The sequence below is a fragment of the Mus musculus genome, chromosome 9 (genome assembly GCF_000001635.26).
Source record: "Mus musculus strain C57BL/6J chromosome 9, GRCm38.p6 C57BL/6J".
In the NCBI taxonomy this organism is placed as follows: Eukaryota; Metazoa; Chordata; class Mammalia; order Rodentia; family Muridae; genus Mus; species Mus musculus.
This window is the reverse complement of record NC_000075.6, coordinates 71148735-71168775: the sequence shown is the minus strand read 5'-3', so window position 1 is coordinate 71168775 and position 20041 is coordinate 71148735. Positions and strand designations below refer to the sequence as shown.

Genomic DNA, 20041 nt, shown 5'->3' with positions numbered 1-20041 from the left:
GCCCTTCCCATCCTGGCAGATTTGCGAGCTCCGCAGTCAGCATGGGGGAGGGGGTTGTGTGTGACGTCAGGTAGTAACTGTTAACAGCCTCCTGCTCTTCCTCGTACACTGTGGGCTTTTAGGAAGTCCCCACAGTTGCCTGGTAAGGGTCTGCTATTGACATTTCACCGTGATGTCCCAAATGGTTCTGGGAGGTCCGAGGCTCCGTTTTAATGGGAGAACTAGGAAAAAACCAACTGTTGCTAAAATGAGCTTGCTTAAATTATAGCACATGTGTACAAGGGAATATTGCACAGTCATTAGAAAAAATGAATTATACACTGGCATAGAAAGGAACAGAATTGATTCTGGAGAGCAAAACCAGTTCGACCTAGTAAACATCTCACTTTTAGGAGGAAAACCATACACGTCTACTAATGAGAATCCTATAGGAGTGTGTTCCAATTCTAGTTATCTCCTAGGCCAGGAGTTATGAGATTTGGACATTTCACTGAAATGTTTACGACTGTTTTGAATTAATATGATTTTATATTCAGAAAAAAAAAAACAAACAAACAAAGGTTACCCCTCACAACCCCCAAATGAAGGAGAAAGTGATGAAATGGTAATTTGAAGTAAAAAAAAAAAAAACAGCCATGAAAAAAATGTTTTCAGCATAAGAGAAACTTGTGCTTGTTTTGGTCCCTGGGATAGAAGCCAGTTTAAGAAAGAAAGGGGGCCAGGGGAATGTTAACTGGCTGGAGTCCCACAGAGCCAGGATTAGTGTGCCAGAATGAGGGCTCACTGCAAGGAGAAGACAAAGAAGACAGAAACAAAACTGGGGCACATTTTTGAGGAGGAACATGAAAAGAATTATAGCCAATGAACCCTACTTCTTTTTCTGTGGGATCCCAGGGACAAAGATCAGCCGTGCTGGGAGAGAGAGTAGTGGGAACTGAAGGGGCCTTGGGGAGGCACTGCCTGCTGTGGAGAAGGAAGCAGGGTGGGGTCTGGATAGTCAAGTGTACTCAGGGCTCCCCTGGGGTCCAGCCCCACAGGGACAGTTGATTATAACTCCTGGTAAAAGTCTGGAGTCACCAACATCAAAGGTTAACTGGAGACACAGCAGCAGTACTAACAGTGTATCATAATTACCCACCACAGGGAAAAATCAATACTATTATATGAGCTTTCCTAGTATCATCCAGCTGCCCGAGGAGAGAAGACTTGAGAAAAACCCATGGCCAAGCATACCCAGAGTTGGGCTTGAGGGGTAGTCAAGAGCCAGCAGGTCAGTGGAACTCAAGATGCAGGTAAGTGCACCTGTGTCATGGAGCCAGGCTCACTCACGAAAAAGTAGGTGGGGAGGGAGGCTGGCTTTGCAAGAATGGCTAGGCAGATTTCAGAAAGAGTATGGTTTAAAAAAAAAAAAAAAGAGGAATGGCCCTTTCAATCAGTGAGATGAATTGCAGTGTTAAAAGATTGTGCAAGAGGAACCGTCCTGGCATGTGACATCATTTCCAAGAGTGAATTGGCAGAGCTAGAGTAGAGCTAAAGCTGAACAATGTAGGGGAAGTAAAAAAAAAAAAAAAAAAAAAGTGACGTCAGGGTATGGGGGGTGGGGTCTGATTTGTGGACAACTGGCGATCTCATGAGTGGGCAAAATTAGGCATGCAGAAGAGAATGCTGGAGCCAGGGAGGGTCACATTCAGATGCGAGGCCTGGGCATTTCATATGGCACTGAGTTAGGACTGTCTACAGCAGAATGGGTCAAGCTGTTGACAAGTGTGGAACAGCCTTCCAGGTGTCTGTCTGTGGGGTTTTGACTCAGTGTACCTCCATTTTATTGGGTGGGGCAGTCCTTTGCAGAAGCTTTTCACATAGACTATTATTCCTGAGCAAAAGAGATCTGTTTTCTTGAATCCCCAGTGCCTAATGCTGTGTCTGATGCTTGGCCAGTAGTTAGTGAAATGTTTTCCTGGATGGCTGAGAGGGTTGGATAGATAGACGGAAGCATGAAAGGATGGAGAGAGGGATGAAGAGGGTGGAAAATGGATGGATGGGGCATGATGTAAAAGGATGGCTGGGATGGTATAGATTGGCTGGTGGATAGATGTCATGGATGGATGGACAGATGGACAGATGGATTGACAGACAGCTGGGATGCAATGGATTGACTAATGGCTGCATGGATGGAAATTACCAGTAGCCCCATGCATCCATTTAGAACATTAAAGGGGAGAGTGTTTCCATAAAGATGGAGGAAGGGCAGAGAGACAGATGTACACTACTTACCCCTCTTAGAGTACTTGGGAGGTTTTGCTTGGTGGCTGTGAGGAGTTAATGATTGACGATGAGCTATGGTGATAGTGAATAATAGATGCTAACCTCCTTCACCTAAGCATGAAATCTCTATTTCTAGGCTCTTCACTCTCTCTCCCGGTCAGTCCTAATGGCTCCATTGGTCATCTCTCTGAACACAGGCACCCTTTGCATGTGGGCCCATACTGCTTCCTGCTTCATATCTCTCCCATGCATGTGTGGTTTCACATCACACAAGTGGAATTCATAATCTCCACTGCAGTCCTGGGCTTCTCCAGGGCTCCTCTCCTATCGCTTTGTGCCACCTGCCCCAGCCAGCTAAAGACCCAGCACAGCACTTTGACGGTTTCTTTCCTTTTCTGTGTCTAACCTACCAGCCCTTTCCGTTTCAGGACATTTAAACAGCTTCCACTTCTTCCACTATGAAAACTGCCACTCAGTTTTAGAGTCATGTAACACCTCTACATGAATCTATATGTGGCTATTTAATCCCCTCTCCAGCTCACAGCTTGGATTACCTTCCTTAACTGATTAAACTTGCTCATTGGTAGTTTAATGTAAGTACTTAGGGCACTCTCCTTACTGTCACTCCGTCCCTGTCATTCTTCTGCCTCCCCATAGCACCTTGTCTTCCCCATAGCACCCCGTCTTTGTCTTGTTTGTGATCTGTTATCTGTTGTTGTTTTGTTTCAGGACAGGGTTTCCTCTGTGCCCTGATTGTCCTGGAACTTGCTCTTGTAGCTAGGGCTGGCCTTGAATTCATAGATCTGCCTGCCTCTGCCTCCTGAGTGATGGGATCAAAGGTATGAGCCAGCCCAACTTGGCTTGTGACCCATTGATTTTAACCAGGACTGTCTGTGTGGCAATGAGTTTAGAGCTGTGCCTTAGAGCCTGGTGGGCAACCATTTGTTGCACAACTGAATCCATCTGTAGCTAAGTTGTCAGGGACAGCTAGGAGAGGATGATCTTTTTAAAAACCCAAAGATCTGACGACCTCATCGACCTGTCTAATCTACTCCAATGATTTATGACACTTTTAACCTGATACACAATTTACAAGGCTCAGTATAGTCTTGTTTCTCCCACCCCAGCTCATTCTTCACACTGTTCCTTCCTTCACCCTGGAGGCTAACCACAGTGGGTGTTTCTCTGGTTCTTTTATAGGTGTCATTTTGCCCCCCCATCCCTCAAAGTCTTTCACACCCACTTCCTTCCCCATTTCATGTGAATAGGCCCTGTGCCTCCTGATCTCAGCTTAGACATAACTTCCCAGAAGACACTGCAGAGATCTCTCCAACAAGGTGGACTCCGCTTGCCGTATTTGCACATGGAAATACAGCCCCCGCCGGCAGAGCATGTGTCCTCGGCTGGAGTTGTCTGTTCGTGTCCCTGTGTGATTGTGTCTAATGTTGGTCTCCGTCATAGCCAGCCCTGTGACAAGCAAGACTGCCCCGTGCTTTTGCTACAGGCAGTGCTTGGCACACAGCAAGTATGCCATAAATATTTGTCAGGTGAGTGAGCGTGGACTCTGAAGAACACGCTTTGTGTCTTATTAGCTGAAGTCAGAGCAATAAAGTCCTGTTCCTCTGGTCGAGCCACCAGGACTTGGGCATAATGTGGTCATAGGAAACTCTCCAAGACAAAGCTATCCATGATCACCTAACCAGGAGTTAAAGCAAACTTCTGGGTGTTTCAGCTACATCCTCATCATGACCATTTAATCAGGAATTAAAGTCGAAATGCTAGATTGTTTTTTATTTATTTATTTTTTAAATTTATAGTATTGACCTCTTCGGTCTGAACTGTAAACTTTACCTGCAGCTTAGGTGTTTGATCCTGCCTCTGGGCTCTTCCCAGCTGCTCTGCTCACAGCCTCCCCTCACCCCTTCCAGCCTGCCTCCTCAGCTGGAAATGATTGAGGGCCTCCTGCAAAGGTAGAGGAGGGCCCCAAAGAAGACTGGGAACTGGGCAGGCTGCTCTGAGGGAGGGAAGGAGGGTGGGAGGGAGGGAGGGAGGGAGGGAGCATAGCATGGGTTCAAGTCAGTGGACTGCCTGGGGGTGTTTAGAGACTACTGCCTCCAATTCCGTCTTTTCAGACAAACCAGCTTTGGAAATCAGGGCTTGCTTATTGATCAGGTCAAGAAGCTATTATAAGATGTAGTCTGTTGCCTGTGAGGATGTTAATTCATCAGATTTAAACTAGATACCTTAGTGGGGCATAGTTACTCCTCTCTTCTTTAACTGGGATGGGATTGACTGGTCAGAGGGCTAGAATTCCAGTCCTCTGCTTTCTCTATCTTTCTGATTCTTGAATCCTAAACTCTGTTTACCAGATAGGGAGACCACTTCAGTGAACAAGAGGGAGTTCCCATCTTGTCCCATAAACACCTTAACACCCTCCCCTCCCCTCCCCCCTCTTTCCCTCCCTCCCTCCTCCCCCCCCTTTTTTCCTCTCAAGACAGGGTTTCTCTATATAGCCCCAACTGTCCTGGAACTCATGTAGACCAGGCTGGGCCCTTGAACTCACAGAGATCAACCTGTCTCTGCACACACACACACACACACACACACACACACACACCTCACCCCCCACCCTACCCCCAGCGCTGGGATTAAAGGCAGCACTAACCCAATGCCCCATAAACTTACATTTCGGAGCCTTTAAACTGCCCTTCCATAAGTTAATTTAGTTATTTCTGGAGCCCTTCAGAAAGACTCCAGCAGTCCCATGAACTCCCCGAGGCACTACTAGAGCCAGCCTAGTCTCTTTCCCTTACACTCTCCAGTTTGGAAGAAAACCTTCAGGAGAGAATGTTCACAGTGAAGGTGTCTATACCTGATTGAACTATTCTAAATTACACCCAAACTGCCCACTTCCGAATAGGAGAAAACAAATCATCAGAAGGCTGAAGTTGTGTAACAGGTAAATCTCTTCTGGACCAAGGCCCATCTCTGGTTTGGCAACCCAACCAACGTAGCATCTCTTTTCTCATCTCCTGGAAAAAAAAAAAAAAAAGAAAGAAAGCCAACAGAGAAAAAGTAGCCAGAGAACAGAGAATAAAGGTAATGATTAATCTGTCAAGTACAAAAAGAGTCATTTTGAGGATTTGGAATTATAACTCATTAATGCAAACAAATAGCAATGAGCTGGGAGGGAGGGAGGGGCTGACAGCAGAGGCAGACAAGGATTAAGTCACAGTTCCTAATTAGGACAGGCTCTCTGACACAGTCAGGTATCTCTTTAGTCGCCTCCAGAGATCCGTGCAGAGCTAAGTGAGCTTGGTTTTTTTAAAATTCTTTTTTGTTTGGTTTGGTTTTCATGTGGTAGTGAAGGCAGGAAACTGAGCGAGCAGACCTTGGTGGAAAGCTTACCTCTGGCAGAAACCCCAAGATGCCTTCTGAGAAGGACCGAGCCAAGAAGAACCTCGTGCAGAGGCTGGCCCTGAAGAGCTGTCTGGCTAAGGAGACACTCTCTGAGTTCCTGGGCACCTTTATAATGATTGTGAGTATTGCTCGATTTCCATTTTCCCAGTTCAGACCTAACCCCGCCTTCCTGGCTGCCAGGCGTCTGGAGCAGGGCGTTTGTTTTTTTGTTTTCCCTGATTATCAGTTCCAGTCCCTTCTAGGAGGCAGCAAGTCACTTTCTAGGTTACTTGACTATTTGGTGACCATTAAGAGCTTCGTTCGCTCTTAACGTGTAGCCAAGACAGTTGATAGGAGTGGAGAAGGGGGAAGGGGAGTACTTCTTCATTTTAAAATGTCTCAAAGTGGCTTTTATGATGAAAGAGTTGCTAGACATTGCTTCCCATTTGGTGACTGAGTCATCTGAAACAAACATTAATGGTCAATAGATAGCGTGGAACAGGCTGCCAAGAGAGGTGCCTGGCAGTTTTGTTTGTTTGTTTGTTTGTTTATTTATTTATTTATTTATTTGTGTGTGTGCACGAATGCACACAAGTGCATCTGAAAATGGCCTGGCAGTTTTATTTATTTGTTTGTTTGTTTGTTTATTTATTTATTTATGTGTGTGCACCAATGCACACAAGTGCATCTGAAAATGGCCTGCTGGAGTCAGCTCTCCTTCCACCATCCTTCCACCATGTGGACTCTAGGGATGGAGCTCAGGTCATCAGGCCCGGCAACAGGGACTTTTATCTCGTGAGTCATCTCACCGGACCTACTTAGTAAATCAGAACTTGGGGTTAGTATGGTGTGTGTGTGTGTGTGTGTGTGTGTGTGTGTAGCCTTGTGTTGGTTTCATATAATTTCTCCCTTTTGATTGAACTTGACTTGAGCAAATCTCTCAAGGTCTTTAAATTGAACTTCATAGAGTTAAACATGGACAGGCCTAAGAATCTCAAAAAGAGATTGGCTCAGCTATGAAAACAAACAAAACAAAGAATAAAACAGAGACCAGAAACTATTGCTACTTTCTGAACTGGTGTGAGCCCTGGCCTCAGGCTTTTTTTAAAATGGGACAGCTATTTATTTCTATTTATCTATTTATTTATTTATTTATTTATTTATTTATTTATTTATTTATTTTGGTTTTTCGAGACAGGGTTTCTCTTTATAGCCCTGGCTGTCCTGGAACTCACTTTGTAGACCAGGCTGGCCTGGAACTCAGAAATCCGCCTGCCTCTGCCTCCCGAGTGCTGGGATTAAAGGTGTGTGCCACCACACCCGGCTTATTTAATTTTTTAGAAAACACACCTGCCAGAGAGAGAGACAGAGAGACAGGGAGACTCTTACTTCAGGTATAATTTCAGCTTCTCGTTCTCAAATATTTCTCTCTTTTATTTATATGAGTACACTGCTGCTGTCTTCAGACACACCAGAAGAATGCCTTGATCCCATTACAGATGGTTGTGAGCTACCATGTAGTAACTGGGAATTGAACTCAGGACCTCTAGCAGAGCAGTCAGTGTTCTTAACCGCTGAGCCATCTCTCCAGCCCAGCTTCTCAAGATTCTAGAGGACTGTCTTTAAGTGTGCATGTTATCCTTGGCTTTGGATCATTGAGAAGGAAAGGGGCAGGATGTGTAGGCTGAGTCAGGACTGGAGGGTTCTTTTCCTTCTTTCTTTTCGCTGTCCGGAAGCTCCTTATTTTTCTCACCATGGTCAGGGTCAGGACTTAGGTCTGGGTGGTTAGAAGAAAAGGGAGGGGGAAGCCCCCAAGTTATCTTTCCAGTGAGAGCTTCCTGGAAGATTGCCCCAGCCAGATGTGGAGATGCTTGGGAGTGTTCTCGTTGTTAAATTAGGGTCTCATTACTTAGCTCCCGTTGGCCTAGAATTCACTTTACAGACCAGGCTGGCTTCAAACTCAAAGAGATCCACATGCTTCCGCTTCCAGGATGCTAGGATTAAAAGCGTGCATCTCCACACCCAGCCTGGCTCACTGTTGATGTTTGAAAATCTGACCTTCAGAAGGAGTTGCCAGCACAGTCTGATTTGAGCCTGAAATGACTTAAGCAGAGAATTGAAGCAGAGCCTGAATCACCTCTCAGTGCAGAAAACAAAGGGGAGGGCTGCTCAACTTCCTTTTCTACAACCGAAAAAGTTTTAAAGCCCTTCCCTCTTTCTTAATCAGTTTCATGCCGGGCGTAGTGGCGCACGCCTTTAATCCTAGCGCTTGGGAGGCAGAGGCAGGCAGATTTCTGAGTTCAAGGCCAGCCTGGTCTACAAAGTGAGTTCCAGGACAGCCAGGGCTGTACAGAGAAACCCTGTCTCAGAAAAACCAAAAAAAAAAAAAAAAAAAAAAAAGACTCAAGAATCAGTTTCATAATCCCATTGCACATTAAGACGATGAAAACTGCTTCTAGCCATTCACCCTTGAGATCATGAAGTCCTGAGCCATCTCCCTCTTGCTCCTATCATTCTGCTTCCTTCCCTAAGGCTGGCTCCAGAGACTTGAGGTCGCCTTTTCCAAGGCTAGAAATTCTCAATCTCCACCCTCCCCTGCCCCTTTCAAGCTTGCTGTAAAACAATTTCCTGGAACCAGCCCGTGTGATAATAGGTCATAAGACCCTCGATAATAGGTCATAAGACCCTCATTTCAGAAAGGCCCATCCTCATGGCCTGGAAGAAGGAATGTCATTGCCAAGAGGGACAGAGAAGAATCTCGAAAGACAAGCTTGCTGACTTCCCACTCAGTGAGTTTTATTAACTTGTTTTGTGTACATGGTATTTAGACACTTTCCCTCTGAGCTATGCCCTCTAGCCCTAACCTAGTTATATGGCCTTGAACAATGTTCTGACCTTCACCTGACCTTCATGCTTCAGCCTTGTCTTTGTAGTAAAAAGTCTCCATATAAAGTTGAAAAGACAGCCAAACAGGCAGAGGGTCCTAGAGGGTGGATGTAGACCCTGCATGTCTCCTCTTATTCCTCAATCTTCTCTTCCTTTGTACGCCTCACGGAATCCTTTAGAATAAACCTGTGAACTCAGGGCTCCCTCGAGTTCTGTGAAATGCACAAGTTGACCAATGGAAACCCAAGGAGAGAGTTGTAGGAATTTCAAGTCAGAATCGATCAGTCAGGAGTACAGTTCAAACAACCTGGAGTTTACAGAAGGTATCTGCAGTGGGGGAAGGTCACTCTGAGGCCTCAGTGCTCACCCAGTAGATCCCGATGCTGTCTCCACTCACACTGTGCCATTGTTGAGTATCATTGATGTCAACTGCAAACTAGACTGTCTGATTACTGATGGGGAGTTAACTCCATGGATTTGTGGTCACCATGTTCTGTGTTGACTTCCATGGAATGAGAAGAGTTTCACCCACACAGACCAACAATTCGGGCAGAAGCTAGACACGGAACAGCTAAACGCCGCATGGTAGAAAAATGAACTTTATTCTGGCCAAAGGCAATTCTGTCATGAATGATGAATTCCAATTTACATCGTATAGTTATTTGCTAAAGTAAAGCTTGGTATAATATAGAACTTTAGTTGTCGAGTTCTGTTTTGTGTAAGCCTGAAAGAGAAGTGCAGATAAGAAGTGTAAGTTTTTAAACGACAAATCCCCTGACAGTTGGATGACAGGTGCCGCCCTGGAGAGGAGGGTCAGCCTCGTGCAGAGTCCAGTCTGTCTAGTACTCTTCCCAAGTTGCTAAGCTCCTAGCATGTAGCAGCCCCGTGGTAGAATGGTGCAGTGGTTTAGCCTTCTAAAGTACACGCTCACATACTGTCTATTACATTCATTGATTTGCTAAAGTCAGGCACCCCTCCCCCTCAGCTCAGGCACCCCTCCCCCCATCAGCTCAGGCACCCCTCCCTCTAAAGTCTGTACATGTAAGGCAGTTCTGAGGGTTGTTACTGGATCTCCAGTCTCAGCTTCCCCCCCACTCAGTGGCCAGTTTTATCAGGAGATATTTTACTGAAATCCATCTCAGCTCATTTCTCCATCAAACCCAGACAGAGAGAGTCCTTGCTGTTGGAACCACATACTTCTGTGTAAGGACACCCCAATACATTATTTTAGATCTATCGGCAAATGCAAATCTTGCCTGGCTTTTTCTAGTAAAGATTTGCCCACTTACATGGCCTGGGAGGAGAACACTGGAAAGATGGCAGAGGTTAGACACATCGCTCCCGCCTTGCCTGATCTCAGGAGTCTAAAGCCATCTCAGAATCTGCTTTTGGAGGGTCCCCCTCATACCCATTCACCCCATGATTTGAAATGGCCAAGGAGGCCCGGTGGTAGCCCTCAGGAAAGAAAAGGCTCAGGGAAACAGTCCTTGTCAATGGTGGCTCAAAACAATACCAAGCAAGTCATAAGCCAAGGAATGAGCAGGAATCTGGCCAGTTAGACATTGGGACCTTTTAGATATGAGCCTTTCATCTTTAGTGATGTTAGGGAAAGGCTGCCAATGCGCCTGCGCTTTTGGGGAGGGGAGGTTCAAGCATTCTGAGCTGAAGAAAAGGGAGCATGGGGCAAGTTCCCAATGTGTATCAGGCTGCTGAGGTAGCTAATTACCAAGGTGGCCATAGTCGCTGTTGCCGTGAGTTCATAGTTTTATCAGTAATAACAAGTGGCAGCTAACAGTTTCTTTTTTTATCTTCCATAAACTGTTGAGGAAAGGGAAGGGTGAGGCCTCGAAGAGAGAAATGCCCACACCTGAAAGGCATTAAAACTTATTTCTTTCCAATTGAGGAAGTTACCATTTCAAGTTTTAACCAAGGCCGGGACAACTGTACGGTAGATTAGACACCCCTACCCCGGCTCTCACCTCGCCGCCGGCCCCCCACTTTCTTCAGCATTTCCATAGATAGAAGCCTTCAGCTGTCATGCGCTCATGGCCATAAGAATTGATTGGTAAATGGCTGGCCAGGCTGATGACACCAGGCATGGCACCTGGGTCACCCAGTGTCTTCACCTCTCCTGTGTAAAAAACAAACAAACAAAAAGACTGTTTCTGTGAGCGGACACAAATGAAAGGCAGGTAGGAAGGAGCCAAAGGCAGGGACTGCTTGCCTGGGTTTGCAGCGCGGGACCAGCAAACTGCAGAAGTTGCATTAGCCCTAAGGTTCCCTGGGGGAGCTAGCAATGTCCCACTGCCTGTACTGCTGTACTTCTCAGGGGGTGTTTTGGTTTCAAACAATTAGCGCCCCCCCCCCCCCCCCAAGTCTCAAACGCAGCTAACACAGGTGAGAACTGAATGCTGGGGACACATAAAGTCCCTCCCTGGAGCCAGAAATGGTCTTTCTTGCCTGGGGCTCCCCTACCCCACCCCACCCCATCCCCCACCTCCCATCCTCCTGGGCATCTGCCAGTGGCTTTCCTCTGCATCTTCCACAGAGCTCTGAACAAATGCAGATGGGACCTACATGAAAAAATGAAAGTCTCTTCTTCCACTGAACTTCCCAGGACCTGTAGCTATTTTGCACTCTTTTTCCTAGAGGCTATGGCTGCCTTGTGCTCTTCTTTCACCTCTCTTTCCATTCTTGGATTCTTCAATGCAAAGCTCCTCTTGTGGATTTTAGGATGCTAACGCCTCTTACCTTTGATGATGAGGGAAGGGCATTTTTCTGAAGTGGACGCTATGGTCAGTGGGGGAGACTGGTAATTCGTTCCTAACCACCAAAGTTTCTCCCATTGGAGACCTATCTTTTGGCATCTCAAGAGTGAAAAGAAAACATAACTGCTTTAAATAAACACAATCCCTTGATCTGTGCCCTGGAGGGAAATGAAAAGCAATTGTCCTGGAACACAGAACACAGAGGGGTAGGGGCGTGGGCAGCATGGACTGCGGACATCACAGACCCCACAGAGTACAGGGGTCCTTGTTGCTCTCTTCCATGACTGGGCCCCTCTCTGGGAGCATTTGCAGGTTTCAAGTTCCATTCTGGGCAGGTTCTTGGTCAGACATAGTCAGAGAAATAATTGTTGCCATAAAATGCATGTGTTCCAGACAGCAAGTGCACTTCCTACTCAGGAGAGTTTTCAAAGAATATGTGGTCAGTGTTTCAAATGAATTCATCAAATTTTTAATTCAGCCTCCTGATTAAAGGAGATATCCACTTCGTAGGGCATAATCCAATGTAATTCTGGTCTACTAGGTGACTCAGAAACACTGGGTACTAAGCTAAGGGTGAATAGGCACGGGTCGATTGATTCCTTTCTGTTGAAAGGGGAGCTGAGGCCCAGCTGATGCAATTCTGGGTTCTGGCCGCCTAGAGCCAGCAGCCTTAGGCCCCTGGGCTTCCTCTGTCCTTTTTCCTCCTGTGAGCACAGAGCGTTCTCATCTGGACTCTGCCTTGTTTCTACCTTTTTCTGGAAGACAGAGAAAGGAAACTGACCAGATCAGTTTGTCCAGATAAAGAAACAGGAATAACGCCCTTAACTTTCTCATTCAGGATCCCCCAGCCCTTGTGCTGGCCTTGATACGCTGACTGCTGCCACCATTATTAGACACCAGAGATGTCACATGATCACTACTCAGAGCAGATATGATTGTGGCTGTGGCATTTGCTAGAAGGCCCTACTAGCAGTATGGGGACGTCTTTGTTTCCTACAAACATACTCGAAAGCTCTTGCAACACTTGGGTCCTGAGGTGGCTCTGCCACCTGCCCATCCAATCATGACTCTTAAGCCCCACTGACCGTGTAGTTCACAGCTTTCTTTTAGCTTTTCTGTTTTCTGGATTCTCTTGGAGACCTCTACTCCCAACACTAAGGGCAGGGCCTCACTTTGTAGTTTTAGCTGGCCTGGAACTTGCTATGCAGACCAGACTGGACTAGAATTAACAGAGCTCTGCCTGCCTTGCCCCCTGAGAGTTGAGATTAAAAGTGTGGGTCACAACTCTCAGTATGAGACTTCGATTTTTTTCTCGAGACAAAGGACCTACTGAGAACTGGATCTCAAAAGATTGGACTCTTCGCTCTTTCTGGCTCAGTCAGAGCCTTTTTTTTTTTTCCGTTGTTTTGTTTTGTTTTTCGAGACAGGGTTTCTCTGTGTAGCCCTGGCTGTCCTGGAACCCACTCTGTAGACCAGGCTGGCCTTGAACTCAGAAATTCGCCTGCCTCTGCCTCCCAAGTGCTGGGATTAAAGGCGTGCACCACCACCCACCACGGGCCCGGCTCCTCAGGGCCTTTCTGTTTCCTCTCCAAATACTCTTCTAGTTCATTGTTTTGCAAAACCACCTCCCACTTGAATGGTGAAGACTGAGGGTTACAGGAAACTAGAGCTTCCAATAGGCCTGTGGGGCAGTGACTCAGAAGTGTCTGCATTCAGCAGCGCCCTGGCTCACTCAAGCCAAAGAGAGTTGCTGCAGCTTGTTAAATCTGCCCAGAGTCTATGTGTTAAATCTTTGGTCCATAACCTGTGGTGCTGCGGAGAGGCAAAGGTCCCATGGAGGAAGTTAGGTCACTGCGGACTCTGGTCCCTTCCTTTCTCCTTTTGCTTGTCACCATGTTCCTCCCCATGCACTTCCCCAAAAGCCTGAAGACAAGGGAGCCAGACCCTCAACTTAAACTCCTCAAGCTATGCACCAACAGAACAAACCTCTCTTCCTCTTCCTCTGCTCCCTTTCTTGTTTTGTCTTTGAGATGAGGTTTCATTCAGGTAGGCCAAGATGGCCTCAATCTTGCTGTGTAGGTGAGTTGGCCCTGAGCTGATCTTTCTGCTTTCCAGCTTTCGCCATTGGGGTTGGTTATAGGCGTGTGTCACCATGCCTGGCAAATCATGCATTCTTGCATGTTGTTTCTTGTTTTGTTAGATCCACAGGAAGCTAAGCCACATGGAGGGTTTGTTTGTCTGAGCTGTCAGGATCTTCTGTCCTCAGGCTTCCACATGGGGGCTTCAGTCTGATGTGGGGTCTGATGCCACCGTCTTTCAGATGAAGGACCAGAGACTCACAACCTTAGAGAACTCTGCTCTGTTTTCATCCCCACACAGCAGGGCATCGGAACTCTCGAAGTCAATTCCACCAAACCTCTCATCATTTTTATTATTTATTTGTGATTTGTGTGTGGTATGTGTAGTCCTTTGCGTTTCTGTACCTGGGTGTTCTCTATCTTTAAGAAAGCCTAAGGCTTGAAAACTCCAATCCTGTAGAAGAGCTAACTCTCCCCTACCCTAGTCCTGGGTGTTTCACAGGGGCTCTGGGTGCAAAAGATAGCAGGCCTCCCTCCACCAAGTAGGATTAAGGCAGGAAAGTGTGAAGTGAATGGGTCATCGCTTATTAAACATAATTTTTACAATCAGACACACTAAAAAGTTAGGGCTTACGTGGCATGCCCAAGCAGGTGAACTGCAGAGCCGGGAATAGAATCTCTGCTTTCCCTCCACTCTGCTGAAGCGAGCATTCCTGGAGATGCTTTTGAATTCAGGCTGCCGTTTCTTCGTGCAGCTGTATGTTACTGCGTTGGCAGCTTTGTACGTGGCTTTCTAGTCTTTCTCCCTTCTTGGACGTATGTAGTGGAATTTAAGGGTGTGTCAAGACCTCATCAACCGCTGCTCTCTCTAGGCCACAGTCCTGTAGTGGGCGTCTTTGTACAGGTCTCCTGTACCTGCTTGCAAGCTTCAGCTTGATGTGTGTTTTTAAGATTTCTCTTCAAAGTGAAATCTTTGTGCTTCCAGTTGTAACCTATGACCCTTTTCAACTTTCCTTATATTCAAGTATGGGCGTTAATGCCCTGTTCCCCTATTTTTCCCCCCCTCACTCTCTTGAAAGATAGGACAGAGAATTTCAGTAGTAATTTCCCTCTAGCCTGCTGTGATGATCATTTTTGCACACACTTCTCTGAGCCATCAGGTTTTTCTCTCCTTGTGAAGGAAGACATGTGTATTTCAGGACAATGTGTGCTCCCTGCTCTCATCTTCTGACCAGTCCTCTTTGGGATTTCAAACATGTTCTTCACAGTTATAGGATATGGGTATTTTAGAACCAGACATTAAAGCTATCCTGTGGTTTATCAAGGCCAACTGCTTTTTTTTCTTATTATTCATATTTGGAGCCCTGAGGCAGTAGACTTTACTTTGATGTGTATTGTAGAATAGGTGGCTGTCATCCCTGTCTGGAAAGACAGCCAGTTGGCCCAGCCCCACTCTGAGCACAATTCCCATTCTTCGTGGATCCAGATGACATCTTTGCCATATCCCAGGTTACATATGTGTGTAGTTCATTTCTGTGTCTAGACCAATCAGATTGAGCAATATGACTAATGATCAGACTTGTACTAATGCCACATATTTTTGTTACAAATTACATATTTTTGACAATTTTAAAAAATTGTCACTTTGTCAATATTGTCAGGGTTTTTTTTGGGTTTTTTTTTTTTTTTTTTTTTTTTTTTTGGTTTTTTGAGACAGGGTTTCTCTGTGTAGCCCTGGCTGTCCTGGAACTCACTTTGTAGACCAGGCTGGCCTCGAACTCAGAAATCCGCCTGCCTCTGCCTCCTGAGTGCTGGGATTAAAGGCGTGCGCCACCAAGCCCAGCTATTGTCAGCTTTTTATTTCACTATATGAATTGCAGATTCAACTTACCAAGTTCCTTAAGAGAAAATATGAGTTAAAGTTATACATCATTCTAGATACAACTGATAACGTTCAGAATGTTGAATCCTTGAACATGAAAGTAGATCTATCATTAGTTGGCTTTTTACTAGAATTTATACTTTGTATCAGTCGTATACATTCTAAATAGGGTTTCCTTTGTTTTGTTTTTGTTTTGCTATTGTCAAGGATTTCTCTTTCTGAGGCTAAGGAAGACTTTGCTACTTTCTGTTTCTTAAACACTTGATTTCTTCTGCTGTCACATTTTTGCAGTTTCAACCTCTTGTGTGCTGTCAGTAGAAAGCCTTAATAATGTTATCATTTTATTGTCAACATCGTGATCTTTTGTTATTAAAAATAATAATTCCTGGAGGATGCTAGAGACACTATAACTTCAAAAGAATTCTTTTATTTTATTTTATTTTATTTTATTTTTTTTTTTTTAAAGAATTCTTATTTAGGGCTGATTAAAAAAATTTTAGAGTACAATTTCTGCAGTTATTACATGTAGATTTATGTAAGTCTTTGAAATAAACATGTCAGCCTGCTTTATCCGCTCATACAGTCAATTCTATTGATAATTTTAGCACTGACTAAGCCCTATATTCTTCATACTAATCCCTAATTAATCATCCTACACCTAATGTGAAATGTTTTATTAAAGATTTAGATCATAATTCGGAAAGATCTATCTATCTATCTATCTATCTATCTATATAAATGTTTTGCCTGCATATATGTGTGAGTGTACCATGTGCATGCATGGTGTCTCCAGGAACCAGAAGAGGGCATTGAATTCCCTGGAACCGGAGTTGCAGATGGTTGTGAGCTGCCATGTGGTTGCTGGGAACCAAACCTGGATCCCCTGGAAGAGTAGCCAGTGCTCCTAACCAGAGTATCTCACTATTCCCAATATCGTATTTTCTATATATTGTCCTTGTTTTATTGTCTAGTTTTATTGCTAAGTTTGCAGTGGGCCCCTGAAATGGGTTGGGATTATTTCTCTCCTACCTATTTTATAAAATGCTTAATTTTTTTTTTGTTTTGTTTTGGTTTTTCGAGACAGGGTTTCTCCATGTAGCCCTGGCTGTCCTGGAACTCACTCTGTAGACCAGGCTGGCCTCGAACTCAGAAATCCACCTACCTCTGCCTCCCAAGTGCTGGGATTAAAGGCGTGCGCCACCACGCCCGGCAATTTTTAAAAAAAAAATTTGTATTTCTTTATCTTGTATATGTGTGGTTATGTGTGCATGGGGAGATCAGAGTATATTTTGCCAGTTCTTGCCGTCCACCATGGGGGTCCTGGGAGCTGAACTCAGGTTGTCAGACGTGGCAGCAATCACCTTCACCTTGGGAGTCATCATCTCATAGGCCCAAGAATACTTTCTATATGGTGGGAGTTATCCAGTCCTTAAAGATTGTTCAATGTATATATAAACTAGAGGAAGGAGAGAGGGGGAAGACTTCTTTAAAGGTCATTAATGGACACCTGCGCTTCTAGTTCTTGGTGGGGCAGGGGGGGGGGCAGGCAAGGAGGGTCAGGATTCAAGGTCATCCTGAGCACCAGGCTTAGCTTGAAGCCCACATGGGCTACAGGAGACCCTTCTCAACAAAGAAAGAAACAAACAGCCCCTATAAATTAGAAGAGAAAGGAAAAAGATAAAGACATTGTGTCTCATTTGCTGTTTCACACATACGTTTCAAAGTTGCTAATACTTTGAAAACTAACGGTTTTAAAAGCAACAATGTTGACAAGAATCTACATAGCTTTCTCTGGCTCTTGAGATCTCTACTGAACCTTGTGTCGTAGCCTAGCGTGCCTCCTCTACAACTTTTACAAACAAAGGCTTCTTTGTTTTCCACTCCAGCAGTGTCTGCTCTGATCATTCTGTCTTCTGGCTGCCTCCACAGCTTTCCTCGCCCCACATCTGCCCCACTCCGTGGGCCCTTTGTGTGCTGTGGGTACTTTGCCTTGTGTTTGAAGAAGCTCCTTACAGTCCTAACTCTGGCCATCTGTTCCCTTCCATTAATCTCCTTTCATATCTCAATTCCCCATCACTGTCATTTTTTAGTGAATTTAAAAAGATAGAACTTCTACTTCTCCTTTGATGATTCCGTACACGGAACCGATCCCACGCATTCCAGTTTCCCACCTCCTCCCACAGACACCTCCCATCAAGCCCTCTCTCCTTTTATTTTGTTGATACTATTATCAGTGCAGACTTACCTACATTTACTCTCAACTGCTGACTCATTTTATAATTAAAAAATTAGTTGTTACAAGCTTCCCTTTTATTACAATATTAGTTAGGATTAAGTTCTCGCTACCAACCTGTCCTGTGTGCCGCTGTTCAACGATCTACAGCTCGACAGTGTTCCCGAGGCCTTAGGTCACCGAGTCTTTTCCTTTTGCTAAGCTCTTTCTGCTCTCCGCATACAGTTTGTTTATCAGATGTCATTTCTCAGGATCGGCTAACTTGAGTGATCATTTTGGGATTTGTTGAGTGTAGTGGCCAGAGCGTCCCAAACTTCAGGATTATCTTGAGTGAGCATCTCAAAGCGCCACTTTCAGCTACAGTTTTCGCTGCTATAAGAAACCTCCACAAAAGCGAAATCTTTGGTCCTTGCTCCTGCCAAAAAGGCACGTGGGAGAAACGTGCCTTCCACCTCTGTGAACATGCTCCTTGCTAAGTGATCAACTAGTGAATTTATAATAGGCAGGCATCTTCCAAGTTTCTCTTGTTTCTGTTTCAGATATATTATCAGCCTTTAGGTCCTTTAAAATCTGTATTTCTTCGGTAGATAATACTAGAACTAAAAAAAAAATGAATTCTAAGATTTTCTATTACAAGACTGAATATCTATTCATTCTTCATCTTCATTGTAAAGACTTGCCATTTTTGCCAGTTGTGGAGAACTATTAACTTTGTTACCTGTCTTTCTTGTAGTCTGTTTTTAGAAATTGACTGTGTGACTTTCTCCATCTTTGTATTTGTTTGTTTTGTTAGGACGGGTTTCTCTAGACCAGGTGTTGGCATCGAACTCACAGAGACCTGCCTTTGCTCCCAAGTGCTGGTATGAGTTTGTATTTCTCATGGCCACTCCCTTCATGCTGAGCCTCCCGTGGTTATCTTACTTTGGCCTGAGGCTCACTAACTCCCCATTCCACTGTATCTAATCCGGGTAATACTAGACACAGAAACTTGAGTTTTATTACTGTAATTTTTTAAGGATTTATTTATTTATTTTATGTGTATGAGTACACTGTAGCAGCACAGATGGTTGTGAGCCTTCATGTGGTTGTTGGGAATTGAATTTTTAGGACCTCTGCTCACGCAGGTCAACTTTGCTCGCTCTGGTTGGCCCCACTCTCTCTGGTCGTTCTGGCCCAAAGATTGATTTATTATTATACATAAGTACACTGTAGCCGACTTCAGACGCACCAGAAGAGGGTGTCAGATCTCATTATGGGTGGTTGTGAGCCACCAAATGGTTGCTGGGATTTGAACTCAGGGCTTTCAGAAGAGCAGTCAGTGCTCTTACCCGCGGAGCCATCTCCCCAGCCCCCTTGTTACTGTATTTTTATTTCTTTAACTTTTCCTTTAACATTCCCTTAGTTGCCTTTTTTGTCCCCCATGCTTATTGGCTTTATAACTTTGTCCTCCTTAAGCCCAGAACACTCATAATAGTTTAGGTCTCTTCCATCTTCTCAAGATGTTGGGAGCTAGTCATCTGATTGCTTAATCTATTGGCCTTCCTTCATGGAGGAGTAGCGATCATAAGTGTGTACTGTAAATGCCATAGGGGTTTTGTTTCTTTGTGGGATTTCATATGGTCATCTCACATTGCTTCCTCTGAAGCAGATTTTCTTTTGCTCCTAAGAGATTATCGTGGTCCAGGGCTAGGGCTCAGTCAGTAGAGTGCTTGTCTAGCAGACAGGAATCCAGAAGTCCATTGCATTCCTAACACCACATAAACTGGGCGTGAATCCCCAAATCCATTGTGTTCCTAATAATAATAACAATAATAATAATAATAATGATAATATGGGCATGGTGCTAGTGATTTGATCCACACCTATAATTTAAGGCCTGTGGAAGCAGGAGGATCTGTGGTTCAAGGTCAACCTTGGTTACCAGTGACTTCAAGGACAGCCTGAGCTACCTTAGACTCTCAAAAATAATTATAATTATATATACATATATATCTGCATATGTATGTATATACATATTATTGTGAAGCAGAAAAATAAAAGCAGATGGTCAGAAGAAGGAACCTGCTGCAGAACACTGCCCTCTAAAGAACAGCTCTGTGTTTGTTTCTCCTCTCTCAGGATGAGATGGGTGACCACAGAAAGGAAGCCACCTCATGCTTCCTCTCCACAAAGCTGGTCCTGTCCAACTCCTCAGCCCTCAAGCCAGCAACTGCTCTTTTTGTTTTCCTTTGTCAGCCACTATTGTGAAGGGACAGACTTCTTCCCTTGAAAGTTTCCATTTCCAATAGCTTAAAAAGAAAGGTCTGGCAGGAGACAGCTATATCAGGCTCCTGTCAGCAGGCTCTTGTTGGCATCTGCCTAGTGTCTGGGTTTGGTGTTTGTATATGGGATGGATCCCCAGGTGGGGCAGTCTCTGGATGGTCTTTCCTTCAGGCTCTGCTCTGAACTTTGTCTCTGTAACTCCTTCCATGGGTATTTTGTTCCCCATTCTAAGAAGGAACAAAGTATCCACACTTTGGTCTTCCTTCTT

General features: G+C 44.9%; 1 protein-coding gene and 1 long non-coding RNA gene across 11 annotated transcripts in view; one reads left to right on the top strand and one right to left on the bottom strand.

Moving 5' to 3' along the window:
- The first annotated feature begins 926 nt into the window (after window positions 1–926).
- The window catches only part of Aqp9 (aquaporin 9), a 57191-nt gene continuing 38076 nt past the window's right edge, over window positions 927–20041 (top strand). For 2 of the 8 annotated variants that reach the window (NR_073483.1, NM_022026.3), the window contains exon 1: window positions 5487–5803. Coding sequence is in view for 7 of the 8 variants with exons in the window: in NM_022026.3 (NP_071309.1) it covers window positions 5693–5803 (111 nt within the window). In the remaining variant the exon portion in view is untranslated. Of the gene's footprint in view, window positions 1293–3054; window positions 3813–4122; window positions 4236–5486; window positions 5804–6142; window positions 6460–20041 lie in introns of those variants that run through there. The other 6 variants (XM_030244487.1, XM_006511331.3, XM_011242783.2 and 3 more) reach the window with 6 other exon arrangements.
- Window positions 9132–18025, bottom strand: Gm32714. 3 transcript variants are annotated; one of them, XR_870898.3, is made up of 3 exons: window positions 17629–18025; window positions 10530–10681; window positions 9132–9274 (listed from the first exon to the last, which is right to left on the bottom strand). It is a non-coding gene; the product is annotated as a predicted gene, 32714 (long non-coding RNA). The 3 variants fall into 3 exon arrangements; XR_379613.4 differs by lacking the exon at window positions 17629–18025 and adding an exon at window positions 11302–11476; XR_870897.2 differs by lacking the exon at window positions 17629–18025 and adding an exon at window positions 11128–11178.